This window comes from Apteryx mantelli, chromosome 3 (assembly GCF_036417845.1).
Source record: "Apteryx mantelli isolate bAptMan1 chromosome 3, bAptMan1.hap1, whole genome shotgun sequence".
NCBI lineage: Eukaryota > Metazoa > Chordata > Aves > Apterygiformes > Apterygidae > Apteryx > Apteryx mantelli.
In genome coordinates, this window is record NC_089980.1 from 78,269,288 (window position 1) to 78,296,162 (window position 26,875).

The 26,875-nt window shown below is 37.5% G+C and overlaps 1 protein-coding gene across 1 annotated transcript in view; it reads right to left on the minus strand.

Annotated features, from left to right (window-relative positions):
- LAMA2 (laminin subunit alpha 2) overlaps positions 1–26,850 on the minus strand; it is a 387,138-nt gene extending 360,288 nt beyond the window's left edge. The window contains exon 1 of the mRNA XM_067294582.1: positions 26,772–26,850. Within this exon, the coding sequence (XP_067150683.1) occupies positions 26,772–26,850 (79 nt within the window). The remainder of the gene's footprint in view (positions 1–26,771) is intronic.
- Positions 26,851–26,875: the final 25 nt, after the last annotated feature.

A 26,875-nucleotide genomic window follows, 5' to 3' on the forward strand; every position in this document is an offset into this window, starting at 1 on the left:
TTTAAAGGAATACTACTTGAACACATTAAAATAATCACTAACAATAAAATTACCTGTTATAAGCTGTTAAGCTCTGGGGAAAAAAATGCTCACCATATATAGTCAAGTAGAAGATGCAACTTCACAGAATGATACTGGCTGGTAGGAAACTCAGGAGGTCACTGGGTCTAACCCCATCCAAAATAGCATCAACTTACAGGTCACATCAACAATTGGGCTGCTCATGATCTTCTTCCATCGAGTTCGGAATTTACTCAATGATGGAGAATCCACAGCCTCCCTAGGCAACCTGTCCCAATGCTTGACCACCCACATTTTGAATAAATTTTCCTAATATCTAAACAGAATTTCCCTTGTTGCACCTTGGATCCATTGCCTACTATTGTACTGTTCTGCACCACCAAAAAGAGTCTGCCTCCATCTTCTGTATAGCTTCCCATTAGGTAGCTGAAAACAATAAGATCCCCTCTCATCACTTATAAAATTATAGAAATTATCAATATTTAGATACAAAGAGCCTTAAAACACAGATTTGGCTATTTTCAGTATACATAAAAGATACTACATGACAGACAGATTATACATGCTGGCAAGGATCCAAGTAAAAGAATCAAAAGGAAAAATCCTTCATGGGAAATATACACGTCCAGGATCTTTGAAAGACACACTACAAGTCCTAATATTACACTAGTATGAATCACAACAAACTGTTGTGTGAAAAAAAGAATATATTAACAGAGTTGACAAGCTTAGAAACACAAATTATTACCATTCAATCTGGACAAATTCAAGATAATTTTTATCAATATCATCTTCCTCAGTGTAGATGGACAGAATTCAACCAATACTGGTTCTACCTTCTATCTTCTTTTTTTCCCCCCACCCAAACGACTGGATGGGATCTGTTAATAAGATATTCTTCATTTATGCATTTTCTACTGCTTTAGAATTTGATTCCTGCTTTTCAGTTCATATTCCAACAATAATAAAACTTATAATCATCTTTAGTAAAGACTAAAGGCATACGGCAGTATGCAAACCTTTCCAACTTTCTTGCAGTACTTGAACAACTAGCTTTGCATGCTTCATCATTTGCATAAGTATTATCTGACAACTTTGCCAAAAGTTTGTCAACATTCTTGTAACTACCACTACTCTTGGTTTCTTTCACAGAAATTAGTTACTTTACTAAGATCTAATTTTCTTTCCTTGTCTTTTGTGATATTATATATATATGTGTGTGTGTGTGTATGTGTATACATACATATATACAGTGTAATGCAGCAGATATTGAATAGCATCATGGCCTGTGAGCCTGCCAGATGCAGAGGACCAGCATGACAACAGCAGCAACTTGCATTTAAAATTGCTGGTACAGTTGTGTTGGCCACTCTCGATATTCCACCGTCCACATTGGAAGTCTCAGCCTGGAAATGGAAAACCAAGACTATCTTCTAGTGCCCTGCTTATCAGACATAAGAGGATGAACTGGGAGAATTCTGCAGCCTGCTCTTACTGACCCCCTCCCAATGTACATGAAGCACCACAGGATGCAACGCTGGAGTGCAAACCAACCTGCAGCCCAAAGAGAATTTTACACTCCTGTTGTTGTTTAAAGGCTCACCCCAATATTTCCCATTACAGAATGAGTGAATGAAATATGTAACTATATAAAAAACAGTGTGGGAAGCAAGAAGCAGTTATCAGATCTAGTCTGTCTGTCAGATGAGTTGCCTTACCACTAGACAACATAGTGCAGTTTTCCCCAGAACACTTATACTCTTTGATGGGCTGGTGACCTGGCTTTAACACGAGAGGTGCAAGTTAACCCCCACCTGCTCTGCCTATAGACTGATGCATAGAACATCTTCCTTGGAGATGAGACTGAAGCATTTCATACTGAAAAGGGATAGAAGCTCAGTCCTCACATCAGAAGTGACAGACCTGTCTCATAAAAAATAGGCACTGTCATCCACCTACCCTAACAGCTGCAGTTTGGAAGAAAAGACTGCAATTGTCAGCTGTAACCCACAAGAACAATACAGATACGTCAATGGAGCAGGAGGCCAAGAATCCTGATCCTTGGACTTGGCCTTGGGCTGCAAGTCAGCACCTAATTCTGGAAAAATTGTTGAATTTCAAATACATCCTTCAGCATTTGGACTAGCAGGCTACTGAGTACTGTGGCTGTCCTGAGTCCTGTTCATAACAGCTAATTTCTATAGTGAATCACAGTTGTAATTCAACTTTGTAACATGGATGAATGGATTTCACCTGAAGAGCCAGACACTCAGCACCACAACAGTTAGCCTATGGTCACTATCAGCCACTACATTTGAGCCTAATTTGAACCTAAAACAGTTTTATTCTCAATAGGATTAAAATGTTTAAGGTATTGCATGAATACTTAATACAAGTGTGTTCTAGTTACCTAAACCTTTTTTTTTTAATATATAAAGATACTGAGCACAGCATGGTAGTCTGCATAAACTACAAAGATTGAAATGATGTTTACCCGCCAGTTTGCCCAAGGATTGAATATGCGCTGCATTTCATCATGAAAAATTAGAATTATTTTGTTTTCAGTTTTTTTGTAATCTTCTATCTCTTCCCTTAAATATTTCATCACCTATATAACAACCTTTTTCTCTACAAAACATATCTAAACATCAGCAGATCACTCAACAATCGCACAAACCAAAACAATTAACATTTCAGGATACTTAAAACTGGAGGGTTCTCTCACAGCAAGGGCACTGACTATGATACACAAATGCCAAGAACAAATCTTTTGAAATGAATGAGATATGCTTCCAAACAGCAAATGAAATGTTTTACTCAGGTGGCATTTGATTGAGATGTGCACTTAGAGATATTACAATATGATGTGTTGCCTAAGAATACACACTTCAAAACTTCACTTGCACCTATAAATTACACTGGATAAGCAGAATCAAAGTTCCTAATCCACATGGCTATGGCACAGTCCTGAAGATATATTCAATAATGCCCAGCAGCTTCTATGGGACTTAGTGAACATAGAATGAAAAATGGGACTTAAAACAAATCATACAACAATCCTCTGGCATATGTATGCTAATAATGTTTTGGGTCAAGGTGAAGTCAGGTGATAAAAAAGTGAAGTACAGAGACTAGGTCCTTTAGTAAAATATTTGGCTTGTTTGGTGCAAGGTTTCAATCCTTCCACTTGCAAACTTAAGCACAGTGGCATGTTACATCATTTGCAAGATGTGCAACAAACTGCACTGCAGTAACAGAAAGACATCTGTCCAACCCACCTTGTTGAACACTGAACAGCTGTTGGAAGAAAATACCTTTTCCTTCCAACAGCAAATACACTATTGTATTTAAAAATTCATGAAGCTTCTTTAAAATCTAAATGACACTAAAATTCTTGTAGAAATATATGGAAAATCATATTACTCATAACAGTTGAAATGAAGAAACAATATAAATCATGTTTTCATATAAAAGATGTGAAATCATAGATCCATTGGTAACATGGACTATATACTGGCACTGCTGCATTGTCCAAGATCTTAAAATACGCATACACTTCTTTGTAACCTGCAGAAGAGAGCTGACAAGGAACAACATAGTCAATCTGTATGGCAAAATGGCAGAGCCAGCTTTGGAAGGACAAAGGCAGTATCCAGTCCAGGAGCAAGCTGGAAGCCTGAAAGCAATTGTGTTTTCGAGTAGCTGTACCTCCTGATTATACTGCTCACTCCAGAGGCACAATCTAGCACTGAACATATATACTGCAGCTCCAAGAATTTCAATAGTAGTGAACTTCACACATAAACATTAAGTCTATTACATCATAGCAACACAGCAATATTAGAAAATAAAGACATCCCAAAGCATGGAATATGTACTTCTAGGCAAGGGGACTTCAAGAAAAAAAAAGAAAAAAACCCACAGATTCAAGTCACAAATTTCAAAATTAGAACCCTATTGACTAAAAGACATTCAAAATAAGGACTAAAATATATACATATTTTAAAACCAGAGCAGAAAAGCTAAGGACTTATAGAACTGTGAAAACTGTGTGCTAACCAAAATATCTTGAAACTAAAATGCAATTACCTTCTGCACTTAGAAAACACTTATTTTATTGTGAGACATTTTGAAGAGATCGCGCACCACTAGCAAGAAAGAAGTAAAGATTTAGGTATTAGATAGTCCCTGTAAGGTAAGTGCTAGTAGGAACAAGACAAAATAAACCGTAAGCCTGACTGGCATAAAGGGAACCTGAATGTGAATGTGCCCACATAAAGGATGCTTGAATCCTTCTCTTTGCCCTGTTCCTGCTTCTAAGAAGAGAGTAACTACTTTTCAGCTCTACCTGTGCCTGTCATCATCTTCTGCCTCAGGAACTGAAACAAATACTAGTCTCCCTTTTCTAGGAGTTCAAGAAATTTTAAACACAATCATTCTTACTTGCTCATTTAAATAGTAAAAGGTTAACTAACAGTAAGATGAGACACACAGCATCTGTATTTCATCTCTCATGACTAAAGTTAGGCCACTGCTGCTGACAAGCACACAATAGTTATCAGGTCATATTTCATTTTCTTGCCTAGATAAATTTTTAGTATATCTCCTCCAAGTTAATTTTACTAAATAATTGTGTGATGCACAAATAGGATTTAGCTAGTCAAAGAACTACTCATTTTGATACTGCAGAGCAGCAAAGTGGCATCTTGACAGCAGTATGCAAACTCCCAGTTGGCTGGCCAAAGCAGTCCGCATTCCAACTGCACTGTGAATAGAACTGAAAAATGTAAGACATCTTAAGCGTACCTAATTTGGGCTAGTTACCTGGGTGCTAGGTATTGAGTAGCATAACTTCAATAGAAGTTTTTAACAAGGGAGGCACAAAATCAAAGCTCTTGATTTTCAACCTTTAATTGCAATTTCTTTGTTTTTCCATACTACCTCAATCTGCCATATACAACTGGCAAGCAATTTTCTGTCTTTAGAATATTCTAATGTCACTATTACTTAACACACACTGCCAGCAATTCTCTGAGTACTTGACACTAGCCAGAATATCTCAAGAAATAGTTTAACTTTCAACTAATAATTTTTCTATTTTAATTTAGTTCCTTTAACATACAGAAAATCCCCACCATCCCTCGAATACCGTGATTAACAAAATACTATATAATTATATAAATATATATTTATGTGTATATACACTCTTATGTAAAAATATTAGAATGTGTCTGAATAAAGCATTACAACTTTTCATACAATATACTGAACACTGAATTCACTGCCAGGAAGACTGCTTGTTTATGCATCACATTACAAATGAACACACACAGTTTAAGCCAAAGCTGCCATGTATCAGAACTGCAGCCTAGGTATCTTTCATACAGGAGAACTGCTGAGCTTACCTGCAGAGAAATACACTTTACCTGCACTTTCACAGCATGTCTACACTTACTACTGCTCAAATATAGGAGGGAAGAAAAGAGTTATCCATATTATATTGACTCATTGACTTTGTCAAATGCAGCTTAACTTCAGTGTAGTTCAGCTATAATGTTCAATACATTATTGACTGTAATTGCAGTCATTCCATGCTCCCAGAAAGGCAGTTTATGTAACAGCAGAGGTAGCAGTACATTTCCCCTGACGAAGTCTAGTCATTTTAATCTAGATTATTATGTGAATATTTTTGACTTTATGAATATGTAAGTCTTTTCCCATGCAGAGGCCACAGAAAAACAGGTAGTTATCTTGCTTTTTAAATCCCACCAGGAGCATGGAGTTGAGTTTCTTGTATTTAAAAAAAGAGCTTTTGAGAGTGTCTTAAACAGAGACAAAATATATGGAACATCCAGGATACCACATATAGCAACAGCACCCAGAGGGAAAATAATTATACATACTCACTACTTAAATGCCTAGACAATTCTACAGCATGCATTAAATACAACTCCTGTCCATAACAGTCCTGTTATCTTTATTTAAAAACCTTTAAGAAGATTCCTGAAGTTCATATTCCTGAAAGTTTTGTTTATTTCTCCCTCCAACTATATCCATTCACCTATTTAAAGATACTGCAACAGCCTCTGCTAGTCTCAAGCGCATAGACTTAAAAGCTCTTTTTCCTATGTTTTTCAGTGAGATAAAGGCATGATTAAGATATCTTCTTCATAAGTAAAGGAGGACTTACACACCCAAAAAGCTCATTCATTTTTCCCTAACCACACTAGTTGGTCTAATAAATGACCTCATTCCTTCTTAGAAGCCTCATGCATCTCATCCTTAGTATGACTACAATGGTGTACTGCAATACAAAAGACTAAGTTAGATCAGACTGCTTTGGATTTGGATTTGCTGAGCTTCCAGAGTTCTAAGGACATTTATTTAAACAGATGAGGACTAATGAAGTGAATCATAATTTAAGTTTCCAGAAGTTCCAAGATTGTGAATATGGACTTATCAAACGTCTATAAATATCAAGCTTATGGCCTTACTGCTTCTAAGATCTAACACTGGAGTCTTTGGGCTCGCACCTTAAAGTAAGAACTCTGTCTGACCTGCACAATACCCATTATACATTAAGAACCTGAATAATTTATTTGGTCTTGAGGGAGAAGATTAGGTATTTCTAGATAGCTATATTTGTTCACTGTTTTTTCACTTAAGATTGAGCAATAAAATTTTATATTTCTATTAAACACTGACCAGAAACTATTTTATTCAGACTAATGCATCAGAGAGGACCTGCCCTTGTCTGGCAGGCTTCTATGCAAGAGAGACTTCAAAATAACTTCTGTAAACAGAGGGACTCATTCTAGCTGGGACTATGAGTTTTAAACCTGTAGGCCAGCTTTTGAAAGCTATTCCAGTTGCCAAAGAAGTCAAGATCTCTGATGTGGGGAGAGACCTATCTAGTTACCACGGAGGATTACTTAAGAACCTGAAAATGATACTTTCTGAAATGTCTTTACTGGATTTGAACAGATGGAGGATAAAAAAAGGGAGAACAAACAGCTATGTTAGTGTTATCAGAATCTTGCATAAACCAAGAATTTAGATACGAGTTCATCCATCAAGCTCTGTATATTGAATTACAGAGATCCTTTCACTTTCAGTAACGCAACAGAGAGCCCAGGCTGCAGTGAGGTTAACAACCTTTTTCACACCATGCAAGGAAAAAAAAAAAAATCTTTCTTTTCGGCCAGCTGTCTGACAAGCACTTCCATTCTTCAGGTTTTTAGTCAGATTCCAAACAGGCTCACATCACTAGTATCATCAGCTCTAAGGATCGTTTCTAAGTTACTGTCAATACCATTTCCTATTCCCATCCTATATACCTCTCAGAGAGAGAGAAACACAGAGAGAGAAAGAAAGAGAGAGAGCTTAAGGGGACATATCCTGTCTTTCCCAGTTCTCAAGCCATTTCTCAAATCTCTACAGTGCCAAAAATCTCAGCGTGCTGAAAAGGCATTAGATTGTGCTAATCCACTGGCCACAAGTACTTAATGAACCCTCCATAGTGGGTTAAGATCTCATGATCTTAACAGTGACCTCAGATCATCCATAACTGCAATTCACATGTTCAAAAGGAAAAGCAGACTTCCCAGTAATAGTTGTTGCTCCTATCTGATACTACTGAGGCAAAGGATCCTCTGTTGGCTCAGCTTTAGAAAGTAAAAGAAAATCTCAAAGGAAAAAGTGTACATTTTCTTTTGTTTGTTCAAGTTCAGTGGCAAGAAAGCCAAGTTCCTTTCAAATAAAAACAACACAAATCTAGTAGAGCAGTGAGCATGAACCACACCTATTCTCTGAATGTAATGGAGACTACAGCTGCTCCTTTCAGAACAAGATTCAGATTTTGTCATGTACACAAATGCAATTTGCTTTTTTGTACATAACATTCCCATTTTACAACATAAAATCATGTTTCATAAACTTCTGATCACGTTCTGTGCCCTTGGATGGTTGAGAAAGTAACTGCACCCTTTCCTACTTTCTCCCAAAAGACTTCATGATATGTGTGGTAACCCACCCTGGCTAAAAATCACAGAGTCCTTAACAGGAACCTACTGTATCTAAAAAAAATCAAAATAAAAAAAAACAACAACACAACAAAAACCAAAACTATCAAGAGAAGATTCCATCGGAAAGAGGAGCAAAAAACAGTTCAAAGGAATAGCCATGAAAATTTGTTCACTGGTGATTTATGCTCTAGCGGATTTGGTTTATATGCCCATTCTTGCAAATTTGGATCCTTAAGGCTGATCTAGCAATACTAACACAGAAAATTTCAATGCATTTAAAGACATCATCCCTTGCCACTAAGTACCTTGCCTTGTAAGTACAGAGGCTAAGGTCCATGTGATGTGATTCTGATTTCTTGGGTTAATTTATTTTTCAGAAAGACAAAAATAAAAATAGTTGGAAAAAAATAATCAATACATTTTGACAGCAAAGTCTGAAAATTACCTTCTCCTGTCACCCTGAGCTCCTAGGCATGTGGTGCTCACTTTATCAAAGCTGCCATGTTCTCATCTCTTCTTCCCTGACACTATCCCTATAGCGTATGGAGTATTTTACACAACTGCATTTCTGCATGTGCACGCTTGATTGTGTACGTGCTCTTGATCAGAATGAAATTAAAATCTTTTACAGGATCCAAACTATCATTCTGACTGTGTTCCACTATGAGGCGAGCCAAGGTTTCTTCCTCTTGTCTCCCCTTGGGATTACAAAAAGGCACAATCATACTTATTTACTGAATTCAGCTTAGACAAATTTCAAAATGAGAGCTAAAAACATGCTTTCCCCTGCTTCTGAAATAGAAATCTTTTACTAATATCACTGCACTACAGCTGCAAGTAATATTCTACTGATGTAATTTCTTTAGAGAAAAGCTGAACTATAAGGCAAATTAAAAACATGTCTGTCTTACCCTAGGTGAATGTAGTTGTGTAATAAAGTGGCTACAGAAGGACATTGGTAATTGGTTTCTACTCCCAGTTTTGTCACTAATAACCTCAGTTATATGACTTTTTAAGTCATATAAACTTTTTGCTTCTCTGCATAACTTGTAGTAAGACATAGACACAATATGGGCCATCCTGTAGCGCTCAAAAATGACAGCTCTAAAAAAAAAAAAAAAATCAAGATTTTAGTTAAAAACCAATAGTTTCAGGTTTTCAATAGGTTTCAATAGTTTTTTGGGGGTTGTTTCAGATCTGGTATTTCAACTTCAATCTTATGCAGTATTACAAGCACTCCTCACTTTCTACAACTTCATTTACTGTCACCTCCACCAAGTGGTACATGATTTGTGAATTTCATCCCCTTTCTCATCAAATAAGGCTTCAGAGATACATTGCTGAAACAAACTAAATACCTTCAGTGTCACAGAATTTATCCAGATTTGCCCAAAAGGATTTAAATCCATGTTTCCCAGCTCTTAAGACACTTGCCCAAATTCCAAACCAGTTGAGAGGGGAAGAAGGCAGTAGCTATTTTTACTTTTCTTACTGAACCTGTTCCCCTATCAGTACTTAAATATTCAGTAGGTCCAGATGGAGCAAAAGGAAACATGACTCTCTAGCCATGCAGACTAGCCTGGTCTAGTTTTTCAACATAACAGGTATATTCTAATTTCAACACTAATTTTCTCATATCAGTTTTTTTCCTTGCCCTTCTAGCTATACAGTAGTGGTCTCATTTACTGATTATATAATCCACTATTCACTTTATTAATTCTGTCCTCAAGACCTACCCTTTATTGTAACAGTATCATGGTATCAAACAAGAATGTAAAGTGCCTGAAGTGGGGGAAGTAAATCTCCCTTTAAATAAAGAAAAGAGCAAGCTTCCTTCAGAAGACAAATCAGAGCACCCCAGACTCCTTCTCTGACTTGCCATATGTAAGAAGATAGCTATATTAGTGATAGAAAAACTACCTCCCTAACCAAGCTACACACCTACTGTTAATAGTATAGATACTTCCCACAGCTCTTTATGTCTCAATGGCTTGAGTCTCTGTAGTAGCTTTTCTTTTGGTCATGATTCTGAAATGCCTTATTGGGTTAATAGAGAAATAAAATGTTAAGATGCTCCTAGCACATTGCTCTCAAAACTTTTTTGAGTCTTTACAAAACGAAAATTCCTAAGTGAGATTGTGGGCTACTGTGCAACTGTACATATTTTAGAGCAAAAAGACATCGAAGCTCTCTTTTTGTCATTTAGGTGAAATAAAGTACAACAAATTACATTGCAGAATTAAACTCTTAAGAGCAAAATTTGGTACAACCAAATAAAATTATCTATTTTGCTGTCTCTTCTTCTGAGTGCTGAATAGAATTTGTGAATAAAAACACCAAGATCTGGTCCCTTCCCTTCCACTGTTAATGCCTAGGCAGACTTCCAGTAGAAGTTTCCAGTGTGAATTCCAAAACCAAAATTTTATAATTAAACTACAAAAAAAAGCTTATTTTGAGGAAGCCAAATCACGGTAATTTCATCATCACGGTGAAAAGATGCAATAGTTTTACTTCCATTGAAGAAACATGAAAGTAGTTAGTTACCCTGAAGACTGCTTTGAATAAAAGTATTTGTACACTTAAATGTAGCATAAAATGATATTTAATTACATTTGAACTAAAGAATCACATAAGCCATAATTGCTTATTATTTAGAAGCTAGTCTCCACACAAAACTGAATGCAATAATGTTCTTCATTTTGTGATAGGGAACAGTTAATAGCAAATTACAGCACAAATAGGGATAACAAAGAGCATCCATTTAAAACAGAGGTTGATTTTGGACACAAGCTTGTTTTATCTGGCATATCAGCAATACTACAGGAAACCATGCTCCGATTAGAATGCATAATGTTGAAAGATTCACAGCATTATAAGGTTTCCCATGCTGCATACTGTTGCTCTGGGTAGCATCTTGAGACTGGTAACAAAATCCAGATACAAATCTAGGACATTATTTTTTAATCTTTATTTAAATTTATAACTTCCTGTTTATGTTGCTCAAACAACAAGTTTGTAATAGTTTATTAGAAAAAAGATATACTCTGTCCTGATTTAGAAGACTGCTAACTTCCACATCTTTCATGTATTATTCACCCTTCTAGGGTCTTACTCTGCAAACACAAGACATTCCACTAATAACAAGAAGTGGGTATTTTTCAGAAATCCCATACTGAGCATGCAAGCATTTATTAAATAATAACATTCAATAACATTGAAATGATTTAAATTTAAATAAAGGACAGTATCTCCAACTATTTATACAGTATTTTCTATGGCCATCTTAACCCTCTTCTCCACATCACTGAGGATCACCTTAATATAAATATCATATTTTAAAAACACATACTTGTCACTCTTTTTTTCAAGAAAACAAATAATCCTCCATCATACATTTCAAATAATTTAATGAAACAACAGACAGCAATTATTTCTGGTAGCGTATTTCTGACTTTCTTTTATGAATTGTTTGGAACCAGACAAAAGCAAATAACAGGCAAGAAAGGGAAGAAAAGCTATCAAGCTTATCATTCCTCAGCAGTCTTCATGCCCTGATTCTTGAAGCATGAGATTTGCCAATAAGCAAGCAAACTACTTCAAGAAGTTGTTCATGGTAAGATACAGCTACTGAAGTCACCTTTTTGTTATTTAAGAGTTGTGGATAAGACTCTACTATCTGGTACCAGAGGATGCCTATTTTCAGAAACGACACTCTTTAAAAATGTATTCTGAACAAAAGTGACTTTTCTGTTGGAAAAAAATCCTTAAAGACTGTTACTTTTTCTGAGAAAGACAGAAGTTGGCCCCACAAACCGATGTTCTCCTGAAAAAAGTGTCGTTCCAAGAGAAACAGTGCTGCCACTGTATGATACCCAGTACATTGGCAAAGAGACATCATCAAATTCCATTCTAGAAATTCTGGACTGATGAAATTATCCCCTTGAGCCATTTTTTATCAGATTCAAGACTGAACCATGAGCAAACTCTTCCAAGGTGTGTGTAACTCATCTTTTCCTTTCAGATCCTGTACCAAATAAACTGTCAGACCCAAGGAGAGTTAATATGTGGTCATACATCATGAACCTACCAGATGTAATAATGTTAACAGAATAATAAAATTCAAAATCCCATTACACACCCATTATTTCAAAAGAATGATGCATTTACAAAATAGCAGAGTATAAACTTCATCTCTGAATTTGGAGCTTACCTCACTTTCCAAAACCACATCTATTCTGGATATATACAAGTAATTTCCATTAATGAAAATTATGCATGGACGTTCCACAGAGAAAGAGAATGGAAGAATAATAAAAAGACTAGAACACAAAAGGCTTCTCATAAGGGTAGGAAATACACTCTGTCTCTAGCCTAGAATTTTCTTTAAAATTGCTATAAAAAAATCAGTTGGAATTTTAATGCAGCTTAATAATATAGAGTTATTACTAACATTAAGTATGTTCCAACTTAGAGCAGAGTAATATATATCGTGATGAATCCGAAGATCTTCACTATATAGTACAGCACACTGGGGGCAAAAATTGAATTCAGAATATGGAGAAAGATTTTAATAAGACAAAACTTCCATTAACAATAACCAGAGTTAAAACACGTAACAGTTTGGGGATTTATTCTAAAGAAAAGCTGAAAAGCCATTCAGGAAGAAAAAAAACTTGTGTGTGTTTGCTGCTTAAAAAAAAGTAGATTATTTAAAACGAATATGCTTACTTTCTTCCATGTTAATGGTACTTCAGAGTGGAAACTAAGGCTGAGAGCATCATATCTTAAAATCTGTTTAGGTCCAAAAAGGCTAAAAGCACTCTTACACATTAAATCTATCTTAAAATGGAAAATAAGATGCCAGATACAAAAAGCATTGCTAATAAAAATGAAACAAATTTCTCTAAGAACAAGCCTCCAAAACTTTGAGCTTTAAGTGTATAAGCTAATACACTTTAGCTAATAAAGGATGGATCCCTTGCTGAAGTTTCTTTGCACTGGTAAAAATTACAAGAAACATTTGTACATAAAGAATTTTATGCCTATTTGAAACCATCATTGGTCACTTTCATTGAACCCACATGCACTCATATGTGGGTGTGTAAGAATGATTAATGTTCATGAAACAAACAGCAGAGTTCTAGAAATTCTATCTGATGGCATGCCAATCAATATTTTGATCCTCACAGATTTAGAACAACTGTTTCTTCAGCCCACTTGATACAGTAAAAACATTTCAGCTTGGACACAGCTTTAATTCCTAACAAAGAGATTACTATGAATCTGCATATATCATTTTAAAGAATTCTCCCTCACATGCCATTTCCACAGTAAGTTTTTCTTAAAAGCTAATTGTCTTTCTTCAGTATTTATGTACCACTATGAAGTCTAGGGGCCTGACATTGGAGAAACAAGCCTCAGTAAACAGGAAACAACATTAAACGCTTCTTAATAGCTCTCTGTAGCAATTCACTCTCTAGGTTTCAACTGAAGCTAATGCTTCAGTTTAAACTATTCTTTTTGACAGCTCCGGGACCCTCTGACTCCTCTTGTTCTTCCAGTCATAGCAGAAATAAACTGCTTACATATATACATATGTTCAGCAGCACATTAAGACAGAAAAAAATGTGATGTCATGGATTATATGCTCCCTTTATAAGGACTGGGAATGAAATTCTTGCCTCAGTGAAGTCAAGAATTTTCCTGTAACTTCAGATAAACCTGACTTTCGCACCAAAATGGGTACACATCATATTTGATAATTTATATGAAGGTATGTATTTTTACTCGGATATTTCAACTAACAGCCATAAATGCAAAACAGGTAGTGAATGAGAGAAAATTATTTCCTTGTACTCTCCATGGATTTGGTGTAGCAGATTTTTATAACAGAGAATATGCAAATTCTGTTTCACTACTAGAAAAGAATTATACAGACACTGTCATGCAGTAGACACACATCACATTTTTTAAACTAATTCAAGAAGTGATTTAAAGGTCTGCTGTGCAGAATATAATGGCTTTTTAACAAGAAATTTAATAATTACTTGAATTTGTGAAACATTGAGCAGTAATTTCATCTCATTCTAGATGGTCTTCATAATGTTGAATCATTTTGAAACTAAATGTTTTATTACAGAGGTATTTAGATCAGTTAATGGATTAATCCATCAATGTATTTTCAATTAAATGAAAATATTTATTTTCATAGTGTGGCCCAAATTTCCTCTAATTCCTAGAAACTCAACCATTCTATGGGACAAGAAGAGTCTAGAACAGTGTCCTTCATGCACCATATTTAGTCATGCACCTGAGCAGTAAAAATGCTCCTCCAGCCACATCTGACATTGGAGGTCTGTCAAGGAATCCCAGGCATACATCACTCAGGACACTCAGCTTCTTTTGCACTGAACTGATAGTTCCCTGCAGCAGTTATCAAGAAGAAAACTCCTTGTTTTCCTAACAGCAACATATAGACGCAAATCAAGATTGGTAACCTTCACTAGTTGGTAATTTGTAACTGACAGAGATAGTAATTAAAGTCCACACTGTGCATGTTAGAGTTGGGATTGTTTTCACTTTGCATTTACCAACATGCTAGGGCAACGAGTGTTAAAGCTGTCTCAGCCCTACTTTTCCTTACTTATGCAAACTGTACGTTTACTGAAATTTTCTGTGATTCTTCACTTTCCAGGCAAAGTTTTCCTATGAAAATCACTACAACTAAAGTGAAGGGAAAAGTGAGACAGTGAGAATTTCTTGTGAGAAAGGTGAGACTGCTTTTTTTCAAAAAAGCCAGAACAAAGGTAAAAGATTAGAAGTAGTCTTTACATGGGAGTGACACCAAATATCACTATTTTTGAAGCAGTGTCTTCAAATTAATCTTCCATAGACACAGAGAGATTCCCAAGAAAAGTGATCACCTATCACTTCTGTAGATCTTCTGTAGAACTGGAATTCCTGAGTGTTCATAGCAGCGTACAGTTAGATAAGGCAGAACATTTACTACTTACTGGACAGAGGTAAGAAGTGGCATCCTGTTCACTTGAATGTTGCAGTTACTCAAGTTAAATGAAGGAAACAGAGGCTCTGCAAACAACTTCACTACCAATACCACAGCAAATTACCGAATAGCTTCCAATACAACTATTGTTCATATCCATCAATACGATTTAAGACTAATTCAATCCCAGCCAGGCATACAGCTTGTCAAAGCCTTTAAACAGCTGTCCTTCAACCTTCTCCCTATGTTTGTCCAAGTCTAAAATTAGCTATACATTAACTTTAGCCTAAGCTAAAAATATGAAAATGTAAAAGTTGCCATAATAGGTCAGAACAAAGGCCCATCTAGCCCAGTATCCTCCCCACTGCCAGTGCTCATTGTCTAAGGAAAGGCTAAAAGAAACAGGTATACACAATAATACTTCCCTGGCATACAGTCCATCTTCAAGAAGTTAGCATTTATGGATCAGTGTATGTTAAGTTGCCCCTGATGGATATATCCTCCATTAACTTGTCCAGTCCTTCTTCAAGACCATTATTGCTTTTAGACTCTACAACATTTTATCTTAGTGAATTCCAAAATTTATGCAATCCATGGAAAAGTTCTTCCCCTTTTCTAAACCTGCAGACTGATCACTTCGTCAGAAGTGTCCTAGTTTTTGTGTTCTGCAAAACAGTGATTCCCTCCTCAACCTCACCACAAGGCCACTCTCCATTATCTTTGAAAGATTGTGATGATCAAGGGAAGCTCCTGAGGACTTGAGGAAAGCAAGTATCACTCCTATCTTCAAGAAGGGCAAGAAGGAGGATCCAGAAAACCACAGGCTGGTCAGCCTCACTTCAAGCCTTGGGAAGGTGACAGAATAAATAATCCTGGAAGCCATTTCCAAACATGTTAAGAACATTATTGGGAGCAGTCAGCATGGTTTTACAAAAGGGAAATCATGTCTGACCAACCTGATAGTCTGCAATGGGATGACTGCCTTGGTGGGTGAGGAGAGAGTAGTTGATGTTGTTCATCTTGATTTTAGCAAGGCTTTCAACACTGTCTCCCCTAACATGTTCATTGACAAACTGGTGAAGTATGGGACTAGGACAGTAAGGTGGACTGAAAAGAAGCTGAACTGCTGCACTCAAAGGATTGTGATCAGCAGCACAAAGTCCAGTTGGAGGCCAATCACTAATGGTGTCACTCAGCAGTCAATACTGGGGCCAGTACTTAAACAGTACTTAAACATCTTCATCAATGAATGATGGGACAGAGAACACCCTCAGAACCCCTGGCAGATGATACAGAACTAGGAGGAGTGGTAGACAGACCAGATGGTTGTGCTGCCATTCCAAGGGACCTCAACAGGCTGGAAAAACAAGCCAACAAGTACCTCATGAAGTTCAACAAAATGCAAAGTCCTGCACCCGGGGAGGAATAACCCCATGCATCACCAGTACAGGCTGGGGGCCTTAATGGCCCTGACCAGCCTCACCTGGGGCTCCCACCCACACACCCTACCTTTGGGCCCAGGAGCTCTATTTAAGCTCAGCCTTGGGCCTTTATTCTCTGTCTAAGCTACACTGGAGAAGTACTAGTCTTCAGGTCAGCCAAAGCCAAGCTTATGTCAGACCATGGATGCCACTGATCCTGACCCAGAGACTGACTTCCCAGCTTGACCTCAGCCTTGCTGTGTCACTGTGGCCCTGCTGGTGATCACTATCCCTGACCTGTGCATTGACTTACCAGCTTGATCTGATACCTGCCTCATCACTGTGAACTGGCTTGATAACCTGGACTCCTGGCTGAACCTGGCCATGACCTCTGGGTCTGTCCTGCTTGCCTTGCTTGAGTACCATGAGCTCTGGCTGGTGAGACCCCTGCCCTGCCAGCTGTGGTACTGAGCTCAGCTCCCCACCCCTCAGGGAGCAGTTGGTCTACCCTCCCTGACAGCTACTGTCAGTTCTCATTTCAGCATTATGCAAGAGCTGTTTAGATTATTTTCTACCTAGAAGTATTACCTATTACTGAAGGTCATCTGCTACACTTTCAACCGCTTTGCCAGTTTTGTGATTTCTTCCATAAATGGAGTCCTTTGCTCTTTTTCCGTGATAACTTAGTTTAAGAGCTTTCTTTTATGAGGCATTTTCTCAAATGCCTTGTTAAAGACCAAGTACATTCTAATGACTACATAGCCCTTAACATTTAATACAAATTCTCTGAAGGCATACTGATATGATATACAATTTCTTTCTACAAAAGCCATTTGGCTCTTGGCAGCACAACATATTTATCCATGTATTTACTAATGCTATTCTTTATAATGTCTACTTACGTGTTCAGTCCTAAAATTATAGTTTTAAGATCACTATTTGAGGCCTCTTTAAATATCAGTATCATATTTGCCAGCTTCCATTTCCCTGCTACTGAGGTTGACTTCAACAATTACATAATGTCATTACAGCAATTTCACAATGAGTTCTTTACCTCTCTTCCCTAAATGTCAAATCCAAATATGCATCTCCCCTAGAGCTCCTGAACTGATATCACTCATTAGCTTTAACCAAACTAAATCTACGCTGAATCCACAAACATCTATGCCAACTCCAAATCCTATACTTGGAGTTGACACTTCTATAAATCAGCATTTCTGTCTTCCTGTCTCTGCTATTTAAATCAAGACCCTTAAGGCAGCAATTGTCTGTCCTCTATAGTTCAAAGCACAATCAGGAATTATTGTATATCATTCACTATTTCGCTCATCACCAAAATTTTTCTTTTGGATTACTTTGTACACGTGATCCAGCATCACATCACCTTCTGCATATAGTGCTTCCATACTAATCCTAAAGAGCCTGGAATACAAACAGAAGGGTTAATATAAGCAAAGATTATTTTCTGAAGCAAACAGTTTGGTTTGTTAGCAGTCATTTCACAGAAAATAAAAATTATTCTGATCTTCATTTTTACAGACAGACATAACTAGCCTCATCTCCCAGACTGTTCCCCTCAAAAAGCATCTCCTGTTCCCAAAGCAACGTTTCTAAGATGAGCACTTTAAAGCTGTACATGTATCAGTAAGCCATGTGTTCAAATTAAAAGCCATAAATTACTCTTGAAAGAAAAAGCTATCCTCTTTTTAAAACAAATATTGTAATTATATAGGTAATGAAAAGCATGGAAACACAGTATAAAGAACTGTATGCACACTCAGTAACAAAACTTCTCTACCCAAAATAAGGTACTAAACCAAGCGCTGATCTCTCAGTTATTAGTGACCTACCTTTGATTTTACTCTTTTGAATAATATTGCTGGATTAATGAAGATGAAAGACAACAGGTGGTGGTAAAAAGCAGACCAGTGAAACAGAGAGTTACACTTGAACCTATCACCACCTATGAACCATCAAAGTTTTAAATAGATTTTTGGGGACAACCATTAATTTCAAGTAGAATGTAATCTATGCAGAGTACTGTACAAACAGCCACAGATGTGCTAGTATTATGAAGAACCAATCCATTAGTTTGCCAGTCATCTGTACTTGAATTTATCAGAATTACAAAACACAGCTGCATTCACTGATTCCTTTAGATATTGTCATCTAAGATGGGCAGCACAAAGAGAAATAAGGAGAGTAACAATATTGACCAAAGCATATGATTTATCTTCAACAACAAATGACTCAATATAATGACTTCAGTTCCACTTTGTTCTTCCTAGACAGTGTCTAATTCCCCCAAGTGTCTCAGACTCTTGATTATTATTACTGCTGTTATTTCATCACTTTTTTTATACCACAAAAGTTCTTTCACCAATTAAACTATGAGCTTCAAAGTCACTTTTAAATAACTCTGACCAATAAGGTAAGCAGGCTCAATGCATTTTCCCCTCTGGTATGAAGTTGGTACAAACATTTAACATATTTTGTTGGCAAATGAATACCTTGTTCTCCATGTCAAAGCTGCAGCTGGAGGAGGAAAAACTGAAGCTGCATGCATAATCAATGATTATAGGGTATGCATGTAAAAGCTTTCCACCTACTCTGAATTTAGAAAATACTTGCCATATTTACTATATAACCACACAGAAAGTGACTGGGAGGGAGAAGCACACTTATGCAGACCCTAAACCCACACAACACACAGCTTTAACACAATGGAACTAATTTAGATGGCTCTGCTCAGCTCTAGAAAGATGCTGAGCTCAAGAGAAAAATTCCATGTATATATTACATTATATATTTTTCAATAGAATGACATTTTTTCTTTGTTAAAACTATTAGGTTGAGGGCTTATTCTTCTTTGAAGAGGAGCAATTAATAGAAATCATTGTCCAATTATACCAATATCAAGAGTCAATGAGGAATTTATTCCATTTTATGACACGTACAGTATGTGGGACTTTTTTACTCACAGTTGAGGTTTTTCCACCATTGTCATAAAAGGGGACTAAAAATTATCCCAAAGGATGAAACAGTATGAGGATTTTTTTTTTTTTTTAAGTAACATTAAGAAATTCAACATTGCCAACAATGGTTCGAGGCTAAACATACAAAGCATACTTTCAGCACTCTGCAATCATAACACCTTTTTGTTGCCACTGCAAAAAATGCATGCGTAATTCACACAGCTAAATCAGATGTGCAACCGAATCACACACAAATCACCAGCTCTGGGATTTGCACAAAAACACACTTTCTATTCCTGATGTTTTCAAATATCAAACTCAAAAGGCCTGTATGTTTTATTTATGTCACTTTGCATTCTTTAACAGGCATGCATTTCTTTTTTGTTCCTAGTGCTCTCTGGCCTTCAGAGGAAGTCAGTATACTCATATTCCCTACTACCACAGTCAGATTTAGAAAACGCACATAATAGTTATCGCAGCAACATAAGGATTTTAGCATACATATTTAGAAGCATAACAGTATGTACAAATAATGCTATTCATTTATTCATTCTCCCAGCCTAAATGTTATTCAACAGCAAATGTTTTGTAATTCTGCATTCTCAGTGCAGGATACACTTCAGGAAGCTTAATAGATGATGCATTTCCCTATAATAGAGATAATCCACATACTTCTGTGGAACAGGATTATGGACTACTGAGCAGCTAACATGAACAGAGGAATACACTGCTGTTCAGCATCTTCCACCAAAACCTAAAGGTAGAAACACTACTAGTGGCATGATTAACCCAAGTGAAAGTGGCAGCTAAAACTCTAATTCAGGGCTTATTTGAGAAGCTGGTGTATATGGAGAGGTCCAAATAAAATCCTAAATTAACTCTCACTCTAGTGGAAGCATATGGAAAAGTAGTGTTTCTGATTTCCTTTTCTCACAGTTCTCAGTTCCTGATTACTAACCCCCAGATTTGCTCCATTTTCCCATAGCAGTGGTTTTATACAGTGTGTCTGGAGTCATTTTCCAAAGTCTTCTCATTAAGAATTCTTCTGATTCTCTCCAACTGACCTTAAAGACTTCCCTCACTCATTGGCAGAGGTGAAGAATGACAAGATATAGTCACCTAAAGCCATAAAAAAATCAAAAAGACTACTTTGGTCACTTTTTGTTAACTTTCTTTTTTATTACAGCTCAAACCCATGAATTACAATAGTAGCAGATACACGTGTCAGTTGGGACTGGACAAGATTTTGTAATGATATTTGGATAATCCACTCTGCAGGAATGTCCATTATTCTTCCTGAGGTTTCACAATGGTTCCCTGGCATTACTGCACACTGCCACAGCTGCTTTAGAGTCTAATGTCATTACAAGGTCTGATTCAGAGACAATGTCTGCTAAAAGAATCTGGCAGGGAGCACAGTCCTAGTGAAAACCTTGTGATGGTAAGGGGTAACTAATGGATATTGAGTTGCTGAAAAAAGTGAAGACAGTAAAAGCTATTTGTTTTGTTTTTTTCAGCAATACTGAGATATTTTGTTATTTTTCAGGACAAAAATCTCATTAATTCAATTACTTTTTCTGGAAATCCTATCCTTTTTTCCTACTCAAAATCAATCCTAAAACTAAAAAAGAAGAAAAGATCCACTCTCTACCTTATCCATGGCACAGAAGTGGTCCAAAATTATTGGTATTTTCTTGGGTATCTCACTTAACTTTACTTTTGGATTGAGAAGAATGTCAAAACTGCAGGCAGCAAGAACTAGGAATCTGCTATCAACTATAGTAGCTGGTACAGGAGAACAATATGTAATCTTCAGCAGGAGCCTGCTCATGAACTAGCTTTACCGGCAACAATCAAAGAATTCTCTTTGCTCTTTTAAAGAGATGGACGTGGTCAAAATAAAGTTTATCAAACATTTTTGTCTATAAGCAAGATGTCTACATTATTGTTAGTGTGGCCTGAGTTACTGCTAGTGTGTGACATAAGAGCTATCAGATATTCTAGGCACAGCGCTCATTTGGAAAGAAAAATATCAGTAATCATTATTATGTTATTGTCTAAAAGAAAGGTGAGAAAGAAAAGCAGATAATCAGATATAAACACTGGTTCATATTTGCATGTATTTGTGTCCTATTACCCTTCTTAACTTAGAAAAATAAGAAGTCTGGACTTAAGAAAAAACAAACTGCACCAGGATGCCATGGTGCAGTATTTTTTCTCTTATTCCAAAATATGATCATCTCCAAAAACTGTCAGTCCAAATAGCTGGATAAGAAATAAGAACATGTGTGGGTGGATTCCTTCCTCCAGCCTGAATTAATTAAAAATGATTGTTTGCTGTATTATTTTAAAGGGGTTTTGGAACAGGTTAAAGAGCCACTGTTCTGACTTAAGTATTTCAAGAAAGACTCCTGTAAAAAAACTGCAAGAGTAAAAACAAATAATATGGATTTTTAACTTAAAAGTTTGTCTCAGGTTTTTATTTATTGCTTGGAAAAGCTCACACATTCCTGTACATCACCCACCTCACCCAGTTTGGCTGTGATTATTTCAAGTTAAAGAATGTACACCAGAAACATACACAAATGCATGTCTCTAGTCAGACTGGGCAATTCTACTTATTTCTAAGTAAGGTGGAAAGGTAGACATTTGATTACCGTATTTTCCCTTCTCACATTCTAAACCTCAAACCCATACCAGTACCCTCTGCTTTCAGTTTCTCAATCAGTTATCAAAATTTTAAGAAAGCAATATGGAAAACTACTTTAAAGTAAAAAAGTTACAAATGACCACTCCATATTATTGAGAGCAGCAGCTCCCAAATATTTTGGACTGGTTAATTCCTATTGATCAAGCAGCTCTAAATAATCCTAGCAGAGTTTCTAGAACCAATCAAGATTTGTTCTTGTATATATATACCCACCCCCTCCAAAAGAAATCTAGTTTCCAAGTCAGCAAAAGTATATCTGCAAAAGCATTTAATAGAATACAGAATGAATGTAAAAAGGGCATACATATACTATACTATGCTGCAGTGCACTTTCAGTGAACAGAGCATGTTACCTGTTATACAATCCTGAAAACAGATTAACAAATTCCACTTTTGAAAAAACATACATGAAATTTTACACATCATACAGCCCTTGCCCTCCACAACAGAAATATTCTCCCTCACATTCTTGAACACAGATCTCCACATATGTTGACCGATCAGCCTGAAAGGATTAGCTAAAGGTTAAATTCCACCTTCCCCCCTCTCAACAGACACAGTATTTTGGGGCTCTTTCCCCCAAATAGCCATTGATCTTCACAAAACTTTCAGAACTAATTGTCTTTGAGATTTCTACATCCCTTTCAAATCTGGTTGAAATTGGACAACAGATTCAAAATTTCTTTCAAGGGCGAACTAGCAGATAAATAGAGCAACCACCTAAGCCTTGTTCTTTCAAAAAAGCAGACTGTAAGTTCACCAAAATTATTCTTTCTCATATGAATAAATTTCTTCTCCAAACAAAGTCAACAGAACGTTTCAAATGGTTAAATGCCACGAACCAGGATAGAAAGACTCTCCATATCAAGATTACAATGTAGTATTTTTTGTGTTGTGGTCGTTTTTAAAAAGTGACCTCACTCCAAAGACATCCCTATAAATAAAAAGGAGACTTACATTTTGCTTTATCTTATTAGATTAACAAAGCATCTATTTTTTTTCTCCAGAATCTAAATCCACATTCTTAAATCTTAACATGTGAAATAGAAATTTTATATCATATACATCTTTGGCCCTTCAAATCTCTATCCATGTGAAGTACTACAGATATACATCTGACCTCCCATGGGTAGACTCACAAAAATAATATCCACAAAAAGCTTGCTGTCATTATCCATGCAAAATACACAACTAATTATTCTGTCCTTTGATTTCTTTTGTCATCACAATCCAAATAATTACAAAAGTTTCAGAATAACTAAAAACTGAGCAGGGAAATCACTGGGTTCATATCCATATCAAGAATGGGAAAGGTAACTTTTAAGAATTTACACATTCCTACTAAACAGAGCTGCACAGAGGTGAGAGGTGCCAATGACTGTTACATGACCTCACTCGTGCAACATTGCAGGAAGTGATTTAAGACTGCTTCATGACTCTCTGTTATTCTACTTACTGCACCATCCCTTTATGTTGTTTCTTTTTCTCATTCTGCAATAGATGAGACAAGGAACATGGGAACATTATCCCTCTCTCTTGACTTTTCAGAGCACAGTGTACAAGATGCACACATGTAGGTATGTGAGAAGGGAAGGAATCCTGTAACTCCCCATTTCCATGAGAGAAGCATGGAAGCATTGAACACAGAGAAAGCAGTTTTGAACTGAACTCTAGAAAACTCATTTTAGAAAACTATATCTACACACAGACTTAAAAATACTGATGAAGCTACCATCATCCACTGCCTAACGGACTGACAGCAGCGATGTTCTGCTAACATTAGGTGGATGTTCACCCCTTCCAAATGAGAAATTTCACTTTGAATTTATGAGCGTCTTATCTATGTCACCTCTTGAAGCCAAATCACATTTCTGATTTTTGCCATGCTAAGGAACATCTGTCCTCCACTGAGTTATGTTCACTGATGTCAGCAGCAGAACCCACACAGCAAGTTACTGTTCAACATACCAGTTTCTTAGCCCTGTCCCTTCTATTCACACTTTACCAACATGCATGGTTTCAGTCCTCTCCTATAATAGATGCTTAGCCTTTAAGGATGAATCACTGAAGCTTAAAAAGAGTTTTGTTACTCCTTTCTAAAGTATTGTTATTTTGCTTCTCTCATATTCCAGAGGAAAGAGGATGAACCAAAGTCTAAGTTTTAAAAGAAACATTATATAGCACTCTAATTTAAAGTTTGCCTTCACCATAAGCTATGCATACCTTTAAGAAATAGTATTATAGAATGCACATGCCTCGCTTCTGACATTTTATGAGATATTCTACAAAATTACTTAGTGTTCAAACAAGAGAACAACAAATAACATACGCAGCTGAAACAAAAACTTAAAATTAATTCCAGGTTTCTGACCACAATAAATCTTCCACCAACTTAAGAAAAAAAAGAAATTACAGACTGTTCCCATGTTTGAGGTGCAAGATGTTCTTGCACTGTTCCGTTCTAAAAAACAACATGGGAATTCATTGTGATGTCTCAAATGTTATTTTTCAAAGCATCCCAATTCTGTTACATAATTTTCTCCATGGAGAGCTGACTGGTGCTAACAATTATAGAGCAACAACTATAGAGTAACATCCAGTGTTATGGTTTTTACCAAATAATTATTAACTGGAAAAACAAGTGTTATAAGTCTAAAGATATAAACCAAGGGTCTATAGTAACATTCTTGTACGTATTACAACTCCCCCAGGACTTCAGTGAAGTCAGACATTTCAAACTTTTTGGATTACAGTGGAGTTGATTACCTCGTTGTCCCAGGAACACAGGGCTATCTGCATAGTACTAGCACCTCCTAGCAGCTGTAACAGAGTTTAGAAATAAGTCCAGAAGACAATAAATAGCTTAAAAATTTGGCAGGCCAGAACTTGAATTCAACTGTGAGGTTGAAAAGGTCCCATCAACACACTATTAACATGTAATTAAAAGTCCTAGAGCTCCTCACTGAATTATCAGAACTCAGTTATAACATAATACCAATGGTGCAGACACCCATTTCCCATTTAAAAGGAAAGCAATGATCACATCTCTTCATTGCAGAGTTAAAAAAACAAGACACTGAATAAAGAAAAGTACATTTTCCAACAGTGCATGTGTGTATGTGAATATTAAAAGAAATGCCAAAATCAGTGTTCTTCTGGCTGAAAAAATGAATTAGCTGGCAGAAGAAGCAAGAGGCAAATGCATGAGGCACTATATATTAAATGCTCTACTTTTAAAATATCACTCTTCAGTGTTTACCAATACGTCACCACCTAGAAGTAGTCTGTTTCTTGGTAAGTTTTTACCCTGGGTTACTCTAACTTTAACATCTACAGAGACACTTGATCAACTGTCATTTGTCCCCACAAATTAAAATTAGTATTAAGGAGTCAGCTGCTTGAAACACTTTTTTCCTGAAATGACAGCTCGTCATGTTTTCTATAGTAAACCCTAAATTGACCAAAAATTCCTAATTCAAAGTGTTCAGGTTATACTGTGACATCAAGGTCAACTAGAAGCTAGCTGTTATTCCAGTGACCTTTAATTTGATTTATTTTAACACACCACGGTATCTCCTTACTGGAATCTTTTTAGCAGGGCTAAAAATGTTAGGAGTAGCAAGTGCAGGCATCAGAAGGGATAATGCATGCTGAAGAGAGTTTTTAAGGATTTCCTCTGCGAGCTGATAAATTTAATAAAGTTCATTTCTCTCATATCTGTACATCAACTTTTCTGATCTTTCGACATCAGACTAACTGTAAAAAAAGCAAAAAAAAAAAAAAAAAAACTTATGACAAAACACCTAAGCAGTATATAATGGAAAATGATTATATATGTAAGACACTGCATACTCTGGAAGGATACAGTGCTGTTCCCATCACAGCGCTGAATAACTGCATCCAACTGTGACCTTACCCAAAAGGATCGAGCAGCCTGCTTTCATTTCAGCCCAGCCTACCAAGCTCCCCCTAACCACAGAGATGCCAAGAGCCGTGCACAACGCCGGGCGAGGGCTGGAAGCAGATTAGCCTGCGATGACCCTGTGACCCTTCGGGGAGCAGGGCATCTCGTCCAATCGTCCTCGAATGCCAGTAACATTAAGCGTGATTTGCCCCCTCCGTGCTCAGTGACAACGTAGATCATCCACCTCGGCGGCGCTCTGAGGTGTGAATCAGTGGCGCTTTCTATCTGCCTCTTAATAAAAGCGTGTGTCTGTGGGAGAGAGCGCAACGGGGGGCAGACCCACAGCGCGCCCCCCTTAGCCGCCAGACGGCTGCCCGGGCAGGCGCTGCCCCCGCGCCCGCGGAGCCGGGCGGCAGCGCGGGGCCCGCGGCGGGGCCCGGCCCGGCCCGGCCCGGCCGCGGGGCGGCGCGTTACGGCTCGGCGGGCGCCGCTCCGCGCTGCCCAGACGGCGGGCTGCGCCCCGGGCAAGGCGGGCTGTGCCCCGGCGCCCCAAAAGCCCTCCCCGGCCCGGCTGCGATGCCGGCGGCCCCTGCCTCCCCCCGTCCCCCCGCCACCTCAAGGACTCCCAAGCCTGTGGCACGGTCGCCTCCCCCTCTGCGCCCTCCGCTGCCCCGGCGGGGCGAGCGGGGCACGGGCACCCCGCTGCCCTGTACCTCTTTGCGGCGGCGGCGGCTGGCCTCGGCTGCCGAGCGCGGCGAGGAGCAGGAGGAGCGGCCAACTTTCCGCTGCCATCGCGCCCGGGCAGCCGAGTTGCTGC